Here is a 19,388-nt window from a genome sequence, read left to right as displayed (position 1 = left end):
GTTTCAATGATATCATATCTGTGCCCATTCAAAAAGATTTCTCAGAAGAAAGATATTTCTCAAAAGAAAGATATTTCAGGCTGACTTTCTTTTCCCAAATGGTGTATCAAAAAACTTCTTAAGTTTTGATACACCATTTGGGAAAAGAAAGTCAGCCTGAAATATCTTCACATTTTCCTCATAGATGGGTTGGTTTGAGACTCAGAGGCCCCGAGTAGCTACGACACATCTGTCCTTCTGGAAATCAAATTTTGCTTTGTGCCTCCTGGTAATATGTACATGTAGCCATGAAAAGAAATCTGTTTTACCCTGTAGGGCAGGTCAGCTCTCTCTGTGTCTCAAAGTTCCCATGAGTTGTATTTGAGAAACTAAACAGAGAAGACTAAAAAGAGGGGAAAAAAGAATTAGGAAAATACCTAGGAAGTTAAGATTCTTTTTCAATTAAAATGGTTTTTTAGGAATTGAGAGATTTTATTGTTTTTAAATCTTTGGGGATAAATCTAGCATAGATGAAATTAATGATTCTGAAGAAAAGTAGTTAAGTAAAATTAGGTCAATTTGATATTGCCACCATAGCCAAGCACATAAGCAGTAGGTTTATATTATGGATGTCTTAAGTGGCGCAATCTCATCTCGCTGCAAGCTCTCCCTCCCGGGTTCATGCCTTTCTCCTGCCTCAGCCTCCCGAGTAGCTGGGACTACTAGAATTTTTTTTTTTTTTTTTTTTTTTTTTTTAAGTAGAGACAGGGTTTCACCGTGTTAGCCAGGAGGTCTCAATCTCCTGATCTCGTGATCTGCCCACCTCAGCCTCCCAAAGTGCTGGGATTATAGGCTTGAGCCACCACTCCTGGCTTAAGTTTTCTTTTTAAATTTTATTTTTATATTAATCAATTTGTTCTACATTTTACAAAGTGTCTATCCACAACTGTTAGGGAATAGGTCTGGTTTTTACCACAGGTTAAGGAGGTCTGAATTGAGTGGGTTTCTGGAAAGACAGATCAGATTAATAATCTAAAAGTTAGTAAGGACTCGTTAGGAATAAAAGATACATCTGTTAAGACTGGGAAAAAACAAATAAGAAAATTACAAATATATGTTTGCTTGAGGGTATGGTGGTCAAAGTTGGTGGAATTCAACTGTAAGAGTATCTCCTTTGGAAAAGATAAATCTTTAAGCTGAAACTGAACAAGATAGTCAGGGGCTTTTGGGAAGTGGAAAGAGAGAATGGGATGATGTTAGGAATAGGGAAATGGATAGACCATTGCTGAGGGCCTCAACTAAGGTTGCTATCCTTTAAAAAAATTAAAGTAAGTACAAGCTACACAGTTTGCTCTTCAGTAATCTTCCCAAGCTTAGGTATAGAAGGTGGTGGTTGTGATTAATCAGAAGTTGACATTTTTTTCAGAGAAAATGCAGTGCAAAAGGACAGAGCCCTTAATAAATGGAGATGTGTGGCACGTGGACATTGGGAGGTTGTTTGATGCCAGAAATGAGCAAAATTATGAGTAGTGTAGGCAAATAGAATGAATATTAAGAAAATAAATTTTTTATATAGCTTGACAAATAATGTGTGACGGTGTCAGAGGGCAGTGAGGAAATGAGGGCACTCACATCAGAACCTAAGACATTGGGGTTTGAAAGAAGTGAACAAACTTTGAGAAAGCTACCAGAAAAGTTGTGTCTTTGGTGAGGGGAAGGTGGTGGGAAGAATCTTAAGTCTCAGTAAAAGCAGAGAAATAGAGAAAGCATTTCATGAGGTGGCTGAGGGTATTTGATAGTTAATTGGTTGTGTAGGAGGAGTTTTGGAAGGAATAGTGGAAAGAAGAATCCAAGTGAAAAGCACCCAAGAGCATGAGAATGGGACAATACTTGGAGGAGGCTGAAGAGTGGATTATTGCTTTTAGACTATGGACAGAAGCTGATAGTTTTGAGATGTCCAGATGGTTGACCTTTTAAATGTTAAAGTATTCTCAGTCCGAATAAAATCCTAGTTAAAACAGGGACTGATAAGATTCATCCAATGACTGCAGTCATTGGTCAGTGTTAAAAGAGATTACTGTGAAGAGTGTTATTCTCTCATATGAAGTAAAACCTTCTACACTTTGCACCTAAAGCATGGAAAGATGACCTGAATGACTTTCAGGGCAAGAATTGCAGAAGTATAATAGGGCTTTTAAAGTATTTATTTTACCATTGATTAGGACGATCACATATTGAGCCCTGAATATATGTTAGCAGTAAAACTGAATCTGAGTATCTATTTTTTTTTTTTATTTTGTGTCAGGATGGTATGTTTATACTCCATCTAAAAACTATAAGTCGTGCAGGTGCCAATTTATAAAGAGAAACAGAAGAATCCAACCTTGTTTTACACCTTTTTAAAAACAATGTTCTGTGTCAAGAGAGCCATTTTTGGCCCGTTTTCTTAATCTTACTTTGATACTTATGAAGGTATATTAAGAAGTCTTGAATCAATATTAAGATCACACAAACTAGCCCAGATCCCAGTCTGTAAAGTCAAAGACTAAAGACAGTTTAATACACAATATAAGAAGTCTTCAATTATTTTTGATAGTGTTTTGGTTAAGGAAAACAAAGTAGAACAAATAATTAAGCATAGATTAAGGTCACTAGTTTTATATACAAGCTATTAGATTGAAAGACTGATGAATCCAGTTCATCAAGAAATAATATGGAAGCATTTTAAAAGAATTCAGCTTATTTATGGATATCTGTTGTATAGTGCAGTTTAGAATGACCTTTTAAAAACAGGATGAAATAAACATTGCTCCTGGGAAAATATTACAAAAAATTACCCTTATGATGAACAATTCTGCAAATATTAGGGTAGAATTTGGGATTCTTACTTAAAATATCGTAGAGCATTTTTCAGTTTTAGAAAGTTAATTAGTTATCTTGTCTGGAAGTATTGGACTCCAACTAGATAAAATTCTAAAACTATAATATAAAAAAAGTTCAATGAGAATTTGTGACCAGATCTTTCCTCTTATTAAGGTCACATGAACAGCACAATGTCCTGAGCTGAACAAATGTAAAGCACAGTGTCTTCCAAATATATTGTTCATAGTCTAGATATGGTAGAAATAAGATTAAAGAGTTGTTTAAAAACTTTTTTTTTTTTTTTTTTTTTTGGCGTCAAAGTCTTGCTGTGTCACCCAGGATGGAGTGCAGTGGCACAATCTCGACTCACTGCAACCTCCACCTCCCGGGTTCAAGCAATTCTCCTACCTCAGCCTTCTGAGTAGCTGGGACTACAGGCGCCCACCACCACACCCGGCTAATTTTTGCATTTTTGGTAGAAACAAGGGTTCACCACATTGGCCAGGCTGGTCTTGAACTCCTGACCTTGTGACCTGCCTGCCTCGGCCTCCCAAAGTGCTAGGATTACAGGCGTGAGCCCCCGCACCTGGCCGAAAAACTTATTTTAATTACATTTTTTTTTCAGTTGACTCCTATAAATGCCCCTTGAAAGTAACTTGAAAGTGTATTGCTAGTCAGTGAAAAGAGCCTTTCTTTCTGTTACCTCAGCCCTGAGCCCTCAAGTCAGGTTTCAAGTCAGATTACTTAGAAGATGGAAAATAATAATGAAGATTTTTGTTTGTTTGTTTAATCCCATTGTTTAAGATACAGAAGCAAAGCGTTATACTCTTAACACCATAAAAGGTTATTTATGTTATTAAACCCTTTCAACTCTCTCATTCATTCATTTAGTAACGGTTTACTGAGTGTCATTCATGGTGCCATTTTGCAAACAGTCAAGTTTTCATGCAGTAGCACCAAGACAATTGATTGATATGGAAATTTATTACTTAAGAATGTCCACCCTATAGATGAAGAAAAACTGAAAATATTAATCAATAGTGTTAGCCATTTGATTAGTACGGTGAATGAAGTCACATTTAGATTTATCCTACAAGCTGTCCTTATTAATAATAAGTTGTGGCTATGCATAAGTTAGATCAGATGCTTCCTTCTTTGGTTAACCTGACTATCTACAGATGTGTGAGCTCCATAAGGAAGTAGACTTCTCATTCCAGATCTTTCTGGAGTAAAGTTTTAACAGAGCCATTAATCTCAGTATTCAGATCATACGTAATGATTATACCTGCCAGAGTATCTTAGTTATAAGGGTTCAAAAGACAATGAGATCGGGCTGAGATAATGCACACATTCACGTATTCATAACAAGTAATATTATATACTTTATATATGCTCTTTTATCAGTTAGATAATAAAGATGAAGGTATATGGGTTTGATTAGTTGAAATTTGCCTCTGCTATTAACCAATGTAAAAATACCCAACTTGTTTGTACCTTCTCCAAAGTTAAATTTTGGGATAGCTCCGAAAGTGATATCGATTTTGAACACATAATATTAATGTCCATAAGGGAGACTGTTTATAAAATTAATTATGTGAGCTCTTATTGAGTACTCCAAAAATTACAGAGTTACTGTATGAAACTAGTACTAGCTAACATTATGGAATTGGGAATGACTATTTGGTAACAGATAGGCTTGAATCTAGGCATTATCTTATTCATGGAATCTTGTTCATGGAAATACATAGTAGCAAAACAAAAAATGTTTCTAATGTGTTATCACTGATGTGATAACCCCATTAACTTCCTCAATGAAAATAGTGGTCCTGTTTCTCTGGAGAACATTTTAGAGATATTAGGGTTTTCTTAAAGGAATTTGATAACTTAGCATATTATTTTATCTTAATTATCTCTTAAGAGCCCATGAAAAGAATCTAATTTCCCAAAAGGAGGTAGAAAATGCAAAATCAAACAAAAACCCCAGTCAGCTCTACTAAGAATGGATGCTAGTTCTCTAGACCATTCCATACTCCACTCTAAAGCCTGATAATTGAATCATGGTCGCTGCCTGTATACTTACAATTTGTAGATTTTGTCATATTTTCAGATAGATATTAGTTGCTTCAAATAATTGGGCTGAAAGGTGATATGTTTCCTGGTTTTTCCAGAACTTTATGTTCTGCAACTTAACACTATTTCCCCGCAAAACATAGTCTCTACCCATAAGACATCTTGAATCATTTCCTCAGGAAATATTAAGATATAAATATAAATTCTGTTACTAAACAACAACAAAAAAATCTAAGTCCATGATGACTTTTTCCAACTTTATCAGTAAAAGCTTTTTTTAAATTATGTTTTAGTATATAATTTTAATAAGAAATTATTGATGAAATTGTTAGTAGAGTTTCTATTTATGTATTCAGTGACCAAGAAATATCAGAGGGAATAATATCAAAAAGATGTTTCTGTGGGTTTTCCAAATTTAAAACCAAAATAAAAAGTAGCTTACAGAAAAATAAAATTCTTAATGCTACAAAAGAAGTTGTGTGTATAGCTGTCTGAATATCAAAATATGTGATCTATTGCTGTTAAAATCTAGAACCGCCAACTTTCTTTTTAAAAAGTATTCAGAACAGTGTGTATATTCTCAGGAAAAATAATCTTTTTGCTCACTATAATTACTACCTCAAAAAGATTGTTTAAAGAAAGAATTAATGCTCTTAGAAAAATATCAAACTGAAAAACATTTAATTAAAGACAGATTTGGTTATTTTATAAAAGCAAAATCACAGATGCCCTGTCATTTTAACTCTGTGTAGTTCAGTATGTGTATTTTAAGAATTATAGATGTTTTCTTACAGATATATCATTTCTAAAACCAAACGTAGTTTTTTGTTTTCTTTACATTTTTTGGATAATTTTTCAATACAAGTTTGCCTTGTTACTTCAAAAACACACCATTCTTTTGGTGATTCATACAAAAAGTGATTCTAAATATCTGAAGTTATTGTGTGTATATGTACTTACTTATATTTAATTGTATTTATTAATGCAGTAATTCTTTAACAATTATAACAAAACTTAATTCTACAATGTAGGTCTGCTCCCAAGTGGGTTTTGCTATTCTAGACTAGGTAAAATATAAGTAGAAACTATTTTAGCAGTCAGTTAGAGAGTACAATAAACTGCTAAAGAAAGGACTCACATTCTGAATCTATTTCTTGTAAATTCTAGAAAAAAAAATGAATAGTTACAGATGTAAAGATGCATATTTGTTTCGATTTGTAAAATTTTGATGGATTATGTTGATTTGTCACGATGTTTGGGTTTTCTGAAATAATCTAACCTACCATATTGAATTTCATGAAAATACAATCAGTGTGACTGAAAAGTAAAGCGTGTACCATAAAAATACAAAAAGTTTATGGAAACAGTTATGATTTTTAAAAGTGTTACATGATTGTTTTTAAATCAAATCCAGGTAGCCTTTATCTCAAAGGCTTCTATTTATGTTCAGTATCCACAATTAAAGAAATATCTCCACTCACATAGCTATACTTCAACCATAACTTATTATAAGTATTACTTCATATTTTGCAGCTGAACTCCTTTGGCATATGATTTTCAGCCCTTGCGTATTTTCTTTGTCTTTCAACAAATCTATTAATATAACAAGGGATGAGAAGCACAGTAGAAGTTACCCATCATTTGTAAATTTTGCTACCTTATTTTAAAGTAGCTTTGCTAAAATATGCAAAAGAACAATAAAGAAAAACTTCTGGCAACATTGATGTTCTTTAATACATACATTTATATATTCATGCTATCTCTGTTGTTCATGAAACATAGTTGGCTTTAATATTCATAAAGTGGAGTGTCAACCTTATTGTAAAAATAAAGAAATGTAGTCTGTTTCTATTTCTGCAAGTTATTCCCATATTTTTATTAAATCAATACTTACACTACACAACATCAATTCCTACTATCAGTAGTATGCTTGATTTTTCTAAAAAATTGATTATAAGAATTGATTTTATATTTTGGTCAACAGATATTCCACATGACGTATGATCTTGCCAGTGCAGTGGTGAGAATTTTTAATCTCATCGGCATGATGCTGCTCCTGTGTCACTGGGATGGTTGTCTTCAGTTCTTAGTACCACTACTGCAGGACTTCCCACCAGATTGCTGGGTGTCTTTAAATGAAATGGTTGTAAGTAATTTGTATTGTTTTACACTCTGACTTTTCAACGTTGTGCCAAAACCTTTTAAGTAATTATGTTACAATGATCTGATTTCTCCTCTATAAATATTTACAGACAACTTGATTTTGCTTCTATGAATATAAAATCAGATGTTATGTTTGTGGGGGGTGGTTACAACTAAATTTTACCTATTGACTATGTTCCTGAGTACGTATATGTTACAACATCTACTTTTATATATTTTATTCTGTGTATACTGAGGCATATCTTATTTCAAAGGTACAATCACAAAATATGACCATGGCACAGCATTCTTTCAAAAATGCCTGTGGCTTAGAATAACTCCTTATTTCGTCAACATTTGAAAGCATTCATTATGTTCAAGACATACACTTTTAGGGATTGTAAAACATGCAAAGGTAGGTACATCAGCATAGATATAGATTAAATATGTATGAAGTGAAGTGAAGTTTCAGATACTTACTTTTTGCTAGGGAAAATAAGGAAAACTTCGTGGAAAAGGTAGGCTTTAAACTTACCTCTGAAAGATATGTAAATATTTAAAAATCTACAAAATATAAATTTGATTTAAATAGCTAGGTATATTCCTATGTAATTTTAAGAAGATATGTTTTGATCTATGTAGCGCAACACTCAACACTCGCAAAAGAATTAAAAGAACTGTGAATATTTTAGTAGATATATCTATAAATCTCTCTATATATATTTATACACACTCACGTATGTGTTCACAAATATTTGTTCTTTTTGTGTAAGTTCCCATATTTTCTTCCTGCATTACATTTTAATTACATTTTTACTTAATAAAACATTGTTTAACTGTGAATAGCCCTCTTTGATATGTGACATTTTATGGTACTTTAATTTTATGAGATTTTTACACTTTTCCCTTAGGTATAAATCAAATACTCTCTTTTTTCAAACTGTTCTACTATTGATTTTTTGGCTTATTTTTGTAGAAATGACATGGACACCGAAGATTCCTAATGATTGTAGCACAGGCTTTCTATTTGGGGAAAAAAAAAAAAAAAAAAAAAGGCGGTTTACATTGAAAGTTATGATGCATTGTCTTCTTTTCTTCCTTTTCTGTCTTCTTCCCTATTTTTCTCCTTCCTTCCTTCCTTCCTTCCTTCCTTCCTTCCTTCCTTCCTTCCTTCCTTCCTTCGTTCCTTCCTTCCTTCCTGTTTCTTTCTACCTTTTCTATGCTTTCATTGATATTTGGCCTGATATTTATTATATTTACTTAGATCTCACCTTCATTAATTTTGCTTGTATATCACTAAATCACAGAGAGCTTTCCTGACCACCTTATCTTTTATATTATTCCACTGGTTTATATGTTAATAATAAAGGCATTTAGCAACACACACACAGATACACACACACACACATACACACACACACACACAAAGAGAAAGAGAGAGACATACACTCTTATTTGTTATTTATATTTTTCTGTGTTCCCTACACGAGAATGTAATGTCTGTTCTCGTCTGTCCTTTATTTCCAGTGGTGTCTTGGTTTATTTTGTGCTGCTATAATAGAATACTACGGACTGAGTAATTTATAAAAACAGAAATTTATTTCTCACTGCTCTGGAGCCTGGAGAGTCCAAGATGAAGGTGCCAGCAGGTTCAATTTCTATATCTAAGATGACACCATGCTGCTATGTCCTCCAGAGAAGAAAAATCTATCCTTCACATGGCAGAAGGTGGAAAGACAGGAACACACTTCCGAAAGCCTTCTTTAATCCATTTATGAGAGCAAAGCAATCATGACCTAAACACCTTTATTAGGCCCCACCTCCCAACATTGTTGTATTTTGGATTAAGCTTCTAACACATGAATTTTGGGAGTCACATTCAGACCATAGAAAGTGCCTAGAATAGTACCTGACACATTAATTTGTTGTGATTTAGTCACTTATCATTGAAAGTTTATTTGAGAAATATTCTATATGGTAGTTTCAATAACTAAATAACAAAGTAAGCAGTAGTTTGGTTAGCTCATTTTTCAAACCTGTGATGTCTACTTGATTATAGATCTGTCACTTTACTTATCTTTGAAGGAGTAAAGTATATGGAAAAATAGTAATAATGATATTTTTCAGTAGAAGAAAAGGCAATAGCTCTATAGTCTGGCTACTGACTGAGAGGATAGTATAAAAACATTAGCACTACTGCCAAAAGATGATTCATTGGCACCAACCAATATTTAATTTGGTAAAAATTTATTATTTTACATTTTTCCTATGTGTCTTTCAGAAAAATACCAATTATCATCATAGAAATAGTAAAATAACTATTTTGGAATGTCTATAAAGTACGTATGGTAGTATAATTATAAGGCAATATACTATTTAATATATCTGATGATAATGCATTTATTGAAAAAAATTCTGGATTATTTTTTTTAACATGTCTATATGTGCTCAAATGTGTGTGTTGGTGTGTGTGTGGTATGTGTGTGTAGTATGTTTATTCCAACATAGCCCAACCTTCCACCTTTTTTTGTATCCTGACATTACACAAAATATCCTTCCAGAATTTGCAATTCCCTTCTTGGCTTTTTTTTTTTTGGCTGCAGACTTACATATGAAATTGGTTTTTATTTTCTTTTGTGCTTATTTAACATTATTTCCATGTGTAACTCTAATGTAGAGAGAAGGAAACCATCATGTATGTTCAAATATAAAAGCCATAACTTATTTTATTATTTTTTGAGATGGGGTCTTGCTATGTTGCCAAGACTGGTCTTAAACTCCTGGCGTCAAGTGATGCTCCCACCTTGGCCTCCCAATGTGCTGGGATTACAGGCATGAGCCATCATGCCTGGCCTAATTTATATTGTGTATAATAGCGATGCGAAGGAAATAACCATTAAAAAAGACCATTTTTGAATCAACAGAGAATCCTTATAATATCATTTGACCTTGAAGATACTGTTTTCCATTCTAAAGCTATGGAGTTCTGGTAAATCGTTTATTGCAATAACAAAAAGCAAAGTATATTTATGCACAAAGAGTTATAATGGAAAAGTGAAAATCCGATATAAAAACAAAAGCACCCTGCATTTATTTAACACTTAATATATACAAAACTCTGTGCTTTGAAGGATGCTATCTTATTTGGTCCACACAGCAACTGAATGAGGTAAACATTATTTTGCCCCACTGTTTGGTTAGGAAAACTAAAGTTTTTAGAAGTTAAATGAATAGTCAGTGTCACACAGCTAGATTATAGAACTAAGAGTAGAATGCTTACATATCTGACTCCGTAATTTCTACTCTAAACCATGTTGGAAGGTTTTGTGCAGCATACATTATAAAGAACAGTTAAGGAAGGTAGTAATAAAGAGACAAAACGTATTAGTTAAAGCACTCCAATTGCAGTAGAAAATCACGTTAAAATTAACGTTTGAGCTCTGACACTAAAAAGTGGCAAGATTGATCTTTTGTGAGATGTAGAAAACCAAAATCAAGTTGCAAAATCAAAAAATTAAGAAAGCCAGGTCAAGATATATGCAGGAATGTACTCGTCTGTCTTGGGTTTGGGCTTGACAAACATGCTATGACATTGGACTCTGATTCTAAATTATTTATGATAAAGATTAGTGGGTCTAACAAATTCTTTATGTTTATTATTTCTTCTTCATTGCTTCCTTCCATCACTAAATGAGTTTTATTCTTAAATATTAATTAGTATATATTTATATCCTCCTTACCTGTATCTGCATTTATACCCATGCTTTTATCTGTATCCCACTAGCTAGATGAGGAGAAACTCAAAGTCAATGCTGTAATTATACTATATCTGTAACTGTAGTGTTGATAATTTGTTTAATATATCTATTCCTATATTATAATTCCATAAAAGTAGGTTCAGTTCCTCTCAGTGAATTCCTTTGCAATCTTGCTATATTGCTCATTAAAGTTTTTATTCAAATATTATTTTTAAAAATTCAATCACTAACCATCCTGGGTGCTATGGTTTAAATGTATCCTTCCAACTTCATGTGTTGAAAACCTAATCCCCACTGCAGAAGTGTTGGGATGCAAGGTCTAGTAAGAGGTGATTACACAAAGAGCAAACTGACCTCATGAACAGATTAAAATTGTTATTGGAGAAGGAGGTTAGTTATAAAAATAAGTTCGGCTATCTCCAGCTCACTTTCACATGTGATTGCTGGCCCTTTCACCCTTCTTTCCTTATGCTATGGTAAGGGACAGCCCAAAGGCTCTCACCACATGAAACTTTAAAAGACCTTGGGTATCCCAGCCTCCAGGACCGTGAGCTAAATAAATTTCTGTTCATTATAAATTACCCATCTGTGGTATTTTGTTATAACAACGGAAAGTGGACTAAAAGTGCAGGCTACTTAAATTTACCAGGAAGGAGATACTAACTAGCAAAACACAACATGAACAGGAAGTAGCTTTGCTTTGTGTTTATATTATTTGTTTTTGTTTCATTCAAGAAATAAGTCTGAATTATAGAATTCTAACTGAATGAAAATCTTGGATATGGCAGATAATTGCTTTCTAATAAGATTAGTTTAATCCCATGACATTTTGTGACTATGTGTTTAGGTATACAACACTAAAATTACATTAAATCATTATAAACGAGATTGGGAGTAATGGTTTTTTGTTAAAATTACAAGTATGAAATATTCATTTTAAGAATATAAGAAAATAAATGATGCTTGTTAACTTGCATATTAATTTTGAACTGAATCTCAAATATCTGATATAACCTAGGGAATGACTTTATAGAACAGATAAAGAAGGATTTTCAGCTAAACAGTACATTCCTAGAGCAATCTTTCTTTAATTAAAGTCTATAGGTTTACTGTCAGGGAGTCCATGTTTCCTACTAGCAATCTTATAAATGTTTGGTTACATGTTAGTAATAATTTTGAAGGTTTTAACATAGCATGTTATGAATTTAGGATTATCTGAATGTCATACATATGGAATCTGGATATGCTTTTGTAGTTGGAGCATGTTGTGTCATGAGATGTTACATCAAATACTTCTGGTTTATGAGCATAACAAATAAATGATGCATTTATACCAATTGAAGGATTAATAACATATTAAATCCTGTACAACATTTTAACCATTGTCAAAATGAAGAAAAACTTGGATAACCGAATTAGTCATTCCATAGCACTCAGTTGTAGAATACTGTATAAAATCACTCAATCTCCAAAAACTGGCATTACAGCATTACATTTACATTGTATGCACCTACCTGGTTTTAGCAAAACAGCATTACTCATCACAGTAAATTTACATTAAGATGTATTTGTTGATTTGTTATTTTGTTAGTATTTGATTTGTAAAATTATGTTTGTTTTAGTTTTATACTTGTATTTATTTGAGTAACATTATGATCAAAATAATTTAACCCAACTCAAGGGTATTTCATTGTAATGATTCATTTGTTGTGATTTGAAGGAATCTGTGCACTATTTAATTTTGATAAGTGCTATTCTACAGGGTAGGCAATTGGTCTTTCGTGTATCTGCATCCTAGACAGCTCCTATACCAACTTTGCATGTATTGCTAAGTAAAATATTATTTATAATCAAAATGGTTATTATCAGCAGCATTTTAAAAATATGTGCAAACTGATTATTCAATTATCCATTTAAGTGTTCTTCCTTGGACAGTTTTTGTTTTAATGATTTGTACATCTCAAGTTATTTTTTTCAAAGATAAGTAATCAATCACTTGACCATACTCTAAATTACTGAATTTAGAACTTATGGACATACTCTAAATTACTGAAGTCGAAATTAATAAGCCTTGCATTCTCTTCATATCTATAGATATATTAATTTCCAAAAAGTTAAGATGCATGAACCAATCTATCAATATCAGAGAAAAAAAATGATGTAAAAAATATCTGTAATGGTCTAATTAGTAAAATTTTATATGGAGAGAAAAAGAGATTCCATTGGAAAATCTAGGTTACTCTATTTTACTTTTATTTGAAACAATGTGACAGGGACACTTACTAACAACCAAATAGCCACCTGCTTTCCATATTTTCTAGCTGCCTTTCAGTTAGATGGGTGCCTGTCTGTGCTATTAATTAATAGTTAGTGACCTATAAATAGCAGTATATTTCACTTACAGGTATAAGCATTGAAAAGCTGCTATACTGCCCTCAACTCTTTTTTTTTTCTTTTTTGAGTTCCAGAAACGTGTCTTAATTTGAAGCGCACACATAACATAGCATATCCTAACTCATTTGTACAGAAACATAGGGGGTGAAATTGGCAGAATTAAATTTAAAGAAATACATATCAGAATTGCCTCAACCACTAAATCATCTGATTTTATACAAGTCACTTGACTTTCTTGTACTTAGCTTCTTAACTATGAATTGTGTATATTATTTATTTTTTCATTTAAATGATCTATGGAGTATTTCTTTGTTCCAGATATTATTTTAGGCACTGAACACATGGTAGAGGATGAAACAAAGTCCCTGCCCTCATTAGGCTTACATTCTAACATGCTTTTATTCAAACTATTTTTTCTGGATACTGAAAACTATATAAAACTTCACAAAATGTAAGCTCAACAATGAATACATTTGTAATCCAGTGAAATGGTAAATTATATGACATATCTATTAATAGGAATTTGAATTGAGAGCTCTGAAATGTTAACACTGCCCAAACAGCATGGGTCAAGTGCTGGTGAATTACTCCAAAGTGTATTCCCTTGAAAATGAAGCCATGCAAGCCTATTTTCTCTCCCTAATTTAGATACCCAGAGAGTACAGCCTTTTTTCTAATTCACCCATTGGTGTTCTAGTAGTAGCCCTCTGTGGATTGAAATAAAATCTATGAAAAACCGAGGACCAGTGACACACAAAATAGAGAGACATTCTTTTCAAGTAGTATTACTTGGCTTTAGATCAGGAACCTTCAACAGAGTGGGGAATCAAGATACTTCAGGCACTTCTAGCTCAAAAACTATAATCACCCCAATAAATGTGTGCTGACTGGGCAGAGTAGAGAGAGCTACTTATTGATATTTTATGTAAATGATTTGGAGGAAAAAAGCATTAAGAATTATTCATATGTAAGCTCTCATATACAATTAGAATATATAAACCTATTGGGAGGCCGAGACCGGCGGATCACGAGGTCAGGAGATCGAGACCATCCTGGCTAACACGGTGAAACCCCGTCTCTATTAAAAATACAAAAAACTAGCTGGGCGTAGTGGCGGGCGCCTGTAGTCCCAGCTACTCGGGAGGCTGAGGCAGGAGAATGACGTGAACCCGGGAGGCGGAGCTTACAGTGAGCAGAGATCGCGCCACCGAACTCCAGCCTGGGCTACTGAGCAAGACTCCGTCTCAAAAAAGAAAAAAAAAAAAAAAAAAAAAAAAAAAAAAAAAAAAGAATATATAAACCTAGATAATTATTTTATCTATTGCTGTTCTATCGACTATTTAAGGGCAAAATTAAAATAGATTCACTTTTTGTTTACAGAGCCCATTTAACTACTTAGATAATAACTGATTGACATAGCCAAAGTAATATGACGAAGAAATGGGCTAAAAAATATCTTAATTAAAAATATATCTCCCCTCTCTTGAGGTTCAGTAATCTATTTTGGATTTGAATTTCTATGGCTTAGAAATTGTATTATTCTGATAGTATTAATGCTTTTTAAAAAATAGAATGTACTGCCATAACAGAAGGTTATTTTTTTGTTTGTTTGTTTTGTTTTGTTTTAAGACCTAACAAAGGGTGACTAATTTGCTGACAAGTCACTGTAGCTCTACTGGAAAAAGAAAATGCCTTCGTAGTTCCTATGAGTTATAATAATAAAGTAGGTCAGCAGCCTGCTGAGTGTTGCAGTTCTCCTCTGCGGTCCTGTCTCTGCCCATTAGCAAAGTCTGCCTGGCAACTGCTCTCTATTGGATAGAAACATGACCTCATCACAAAAGGGAAAGAGTTCACATAGTGTGTTCTTCCTTCTGAGATGTGAATTCTTTTACAGGAAAGACATAAGGAAATCAACTCTAATCTGATATTTTGTTTTCAAATAAATATGTATTTCAGAAAATTTTAAATTGAGCTATAATTTCATCATAGAGAGGGATACGGGATATTGATGAGATTATATATTGGCTATGTTGACCTTGAGTTGCTTCAGCAGTGGAAGAGCAAGCCTTAAGTTTCAAACATGTTTTTTGTTCCCTCTTACATAGACTGGCTCTTAAATTTTAAGCAACAAATAGCAGAAGAAGCACTATTCATGAAATTACCTTATCTAACAAGTGGCACCTGATAAAGTTGAAGAAAAAAACATATTTTGCTGTCTAATATTTCCTCCAAAATGATTAATTTGCTAGACTTAGTTCTCCGTTATATCCATGCTATTCTAAATGTTGTTGAGACTTTCACAAATATAGTATTCATGTATGTATAACACATTCTCACCTATTTTGAAGGAAATAAATAAAAATACATTCACTACCATTTTAAAGAGTCTGAAACAGAGAATTGTTTTTCCATTTTCATAAAGCCAGAGACAGTATGGTAGCTGGTTATAAAATCTGTATTTCCCCTTGGATTAAGGATGGACCCACCATACCATTCTACTTCATGAGCCCCAGATAACTTCATCTTTTATAAACCATTGCCAATTTAAATAGAAACCAACTATGAATTGGCTGCAATGCTGGAAGAGCTCAGAATATATATGAAAAACATGTGAAAAGTCATTGTGTTTTGTATGTGTGTGTTGGGTTTTAGGGTTTTTCCTTTTACTACTGTCATAAATTCAAAAAAATCTGGCAAAGAAAAACAATTATAATATCTTGCTTTTTCTAAACTTCTCATATATTTACATTTCACATAAAAATATTGTTTTAAATTCATGCAGATTGAAATAAGATAGTAACAATGCCTTCAATCTGGAAATCAATGGAATAGCAGACTAATGGTTTCTACTCTATTATTCAACTCACAGATATATGGATGTCAGGCAATTAATATGAACGTTCTCTCTTTCCAGAGAGTTCAAGGTTATCATTATCTGTTTAAAAAGAAGAGACTTACATAGACTTGAATTATGTAAGCTGAGTTGCTTATTTTCAGATAATTTTCAAGACAGGATTATATAGTTGCTTCCCATAATGGAAGGCTCTCCACACTTTGCTCTTTTTCTGTTCCATCTCATTTTTATCCCTTCTGCTTTATACCCCAGTCTAATTATGCTACTCTAGAGATATATGACAGAATCAGAAATGACATGAAGAAAGCCATGTGATAAATGTGGGATATAAGAAAGGATAGGAGGGACACATTTTGAAACCTAACATGAACATTTTTGTAACCCCATTTTATACCCCATCATTTTTTAGAAGTGTTTGTTGTTTTTAGAGACGTAATTTATTCTGGAGTAATGAGTAATGTCTATGATGAATTTGGCTGATAAACCTTTAACTTATTTCAACTATTATATATATGTATTCTTATAGTGTATCAACCACTGTAAACAACTTATTAAATGAGATCTTAAAATATATAATAGACTAATTGGACCATTTTCTTTAAACTTTGAGGGTCTAGACATAGGGCCATTATGATTAACATTTAAATACTCTTTTAGGGAACAACAGACAGTGAGGCCTACTTGAGGGTGGAGGGTGAGAGGAGGGAGAGAATAGAAAAACTACCTATTGGGTACTCTACTTATTATCTTATATACCCCATCATTTTTGAGAAGTGTTTGTTGTTTTTAGAGATGTAGTTTATTCTGGGTACTATGCTTATTACCTGTGAGACCAAAAAAAAAAAAAAAAAAAATCTCTGTATCAAACTCCTGTGACATAACATTTTCCTGTATAGAAAACCTGCATATGTACTCCGGAACCTAAAATAAAAGCAAAACAAAACAAAACAAAAAAACAAAACTAAACACTCTTCTAGTATTTCCTAGCTACGTGCCTCAGAAAAACAGCTGCAATCCAAATAAGAGTTAATCAATACCTGGTTCTGTTCTACATCCAATATCTTATACTTTATGCATAGAGAAATAGGCACACCTAGCTGTGGACTGTTACCATTTATTCTCATGCATAAGCTTGGTAATGATAAAAATTGTGTAGGGAAAGTTTGGAATTTACCATAATATCTTTGTAATTTACAAAAAACAAGTAGCAGTGAATCACAATATATTCTCTATACTCCAATAGCGTTTTCATGAGCATATCATAAAGTCATTTAAAATGGTCTCTAATTATATTCTAAAGGTAGCATATATATTATTTAAAATATCTACTTATAATGTCCATCAAAGCAAATGATGTGTATTTAAAGATCACTGTGTGCTACCCTTTGCTACTGTGATCAATGTGATAATCTAAAATCCTGATTCCTACAACATAGGGAAGGGCTTCTAGTGGAAAAATACTGAATTTTAACAACATACAAAATGTGGATATAATTGAATTTGACCTTCTTAATTTTCCAGAAACTATATTTTTGTCCTTTGGGTGCCTTTTCAGATTTTTTTAATTGATGTTTTGTTTTTCCTAAGGTCAGCTACTTATTCACTTTTTAAAAAAAGATTTTTACTGAGTTCAATGAAATCATAATGTAATAGAAAAAGATATCATTTCAATGGTGGGCATTTTTTTTTTTAATTATACTTTAAGTTCTAGGGTACATGTGCACAGCATGCAGGTTTGTTACATATGTATACATGCGTCATGTTGGTGTGCTGCACCCATTAACTCGTCATTTACATTAGGAGTATCTCCTAATGCTATCCCTCCCCTCTCCCTGCTCCCCACAATACTCCCAGGTGTGCGATGTTCCCTTTCCTGTGTCCAAGTGATCTCATTGTTCAATTCCCACCTATGAGTGAGAACATGTGGTGTTTGGTTTTCTGTCCTTGCGATAGTTTGCTGAGAATGATGATTTCCAGCTGCATCCATGTCCCTACAAAGGACACGAACTCATCCTTTTTTATGGCTGCATAGTATTCCATGGTGTATATGTGCCACACTTTCTTAATCCAGTCTGTCACTGATGGACATTTGGGTTGATTCCAAGTCTTTGCTATTGTGAATAGTGCCAGAATAAACATACATGTGCATGTGTCTTTATAGCAGCATGATTTATAATCCTTTGGATATAAACCCAGTAATGGAATGGCTGGGTCAAATGGTATTTCTAGTTCTGGATCCTCAAGGAATCACCACTCTGTTTTCCACAATGGTTGAACTAGTTTACAGTCCCACCAACAATGTAAAACTGTTCCTATTTCTCCACATCCTCTCCAGCACCTGTTGTTTCCTGAATTTTTAATGATTGCCATTCTAACTGGTGTGAGATGGTATCTCACTGTGGTTTTGATTTGCATTTGTCTGATGGCCAGTGATGATGAGAATTTTTTCATGGGTCTGTTGGCTGTGTGAATGTCTTCTTTTGAGAAGTGTCTGTTCATATCCTTTGCCCACTTTTTGATGGAGTTGTTTGTTTTTTTTTCTTGTAAATTTGTTTGGGTTCTTTGTAGGTTCTGGATATTAGCCCTTTGTCAGATGAGTAGATTGCAAAAATTTTCTCCCATTCTGTAGGTTGCCTGTTCACTCTGATGGTAGTTTCCTTTGCTGTGCATAAGCTCTTTAGTTTAATTAGATCCCATTTGTCAATTTTGGATTCTGTTGCTATTGCTTTTGGTGTTTTAGACATGAAGTCCTTGCCCATGCCTATGTCCTGAATGGTATTCCCTAGGTTTTCTTCTAGGGTTTTTATGGTTTAGGTCTAACATTTAAGTCTGTAATCCATCTTGAATTAATTTTCGTATAAGGAGTAAGGAAAGGATCCAGTTTCAGCTTTCTACTTATGGCTAGCCAATTTTCCCAGCACCATTTATTAAATAGGGAATCCTTTCCCCATTTCTTGTTTCTCTCAGGTTTGTCAAAGATCAGATGGCTGTATATGTGTGGTATTATTTCTGAGGGCTCTTTTCTGTTCCATTGGTCTATATCTGTGTTTGGTACCAGTACCATGCTGTTTTGGTTACTGTAGCCTTGTAGTATAGTTTGAAGTCAGGTAGCGTGATGCCTCCAGCTTTGTTCATTTGGCTTAGGATTGTCTTGGCAATGCGGGGTCTTTTTTGGTTCCATATAAACTTTAAAGCAGTTTTTTTTCCAATTCTGTGAGGACAATCATTGGTAGCTTAATGGGGGTGGCATTGAATCTATAAATTACCTTGGGCAGTGTGGCCATTTTCATGATATTGATTCTTGCTATCCATGAGTATGGTATGTTCTT

General features: G+C 33.3%; 1 protein-coding gene across 2 annotated transcripts in view; it reads left to right on the top strand.

Moving 5' to 3' along the window:
* The window catches only part of HCN1 (hyperpolarization activated cyclic nucleotide gated potassium channel 1), a 439,910-nt gene that overhangs the window by 229,719 nt on the left and 190,803 nt on the right, over positions 1–19,388 (top strand). Inside the window, exon 3 of one of the 2 annotated variants that reach the window (XM_005556858.5) lies at positions 6,896–7,057. The exons of the other annotated variant lie outside the window; for it this stretch is intronic. Within the exon in view, the coding sequence (XP_005556915.1) occupies positions 6,896–7,057 (162 nt within the window). The remainder of the gene's footprint in view (positions 1–6,895; positions 7,058–19,388) is intronic. 2 annotated transcript variants of the gene reach the window in all.

This window comes from Macaca fascicularis, chromosome 6 (assembly GCF_037993035.2).
Source record: "Macaca fascicularis isolate 582-1 chromosome 6, T2T-MFA8v1.1".
Classification (NCBI taxonomy): Eukaryota; Metazoa; Chordata; class Mammalia; order Primates; family Cercopithecidae; genus Macaca; species Macaca fascicularis.
This window is presented reverse-complemented; position numbering and strand designations above follow the sequence as displayed.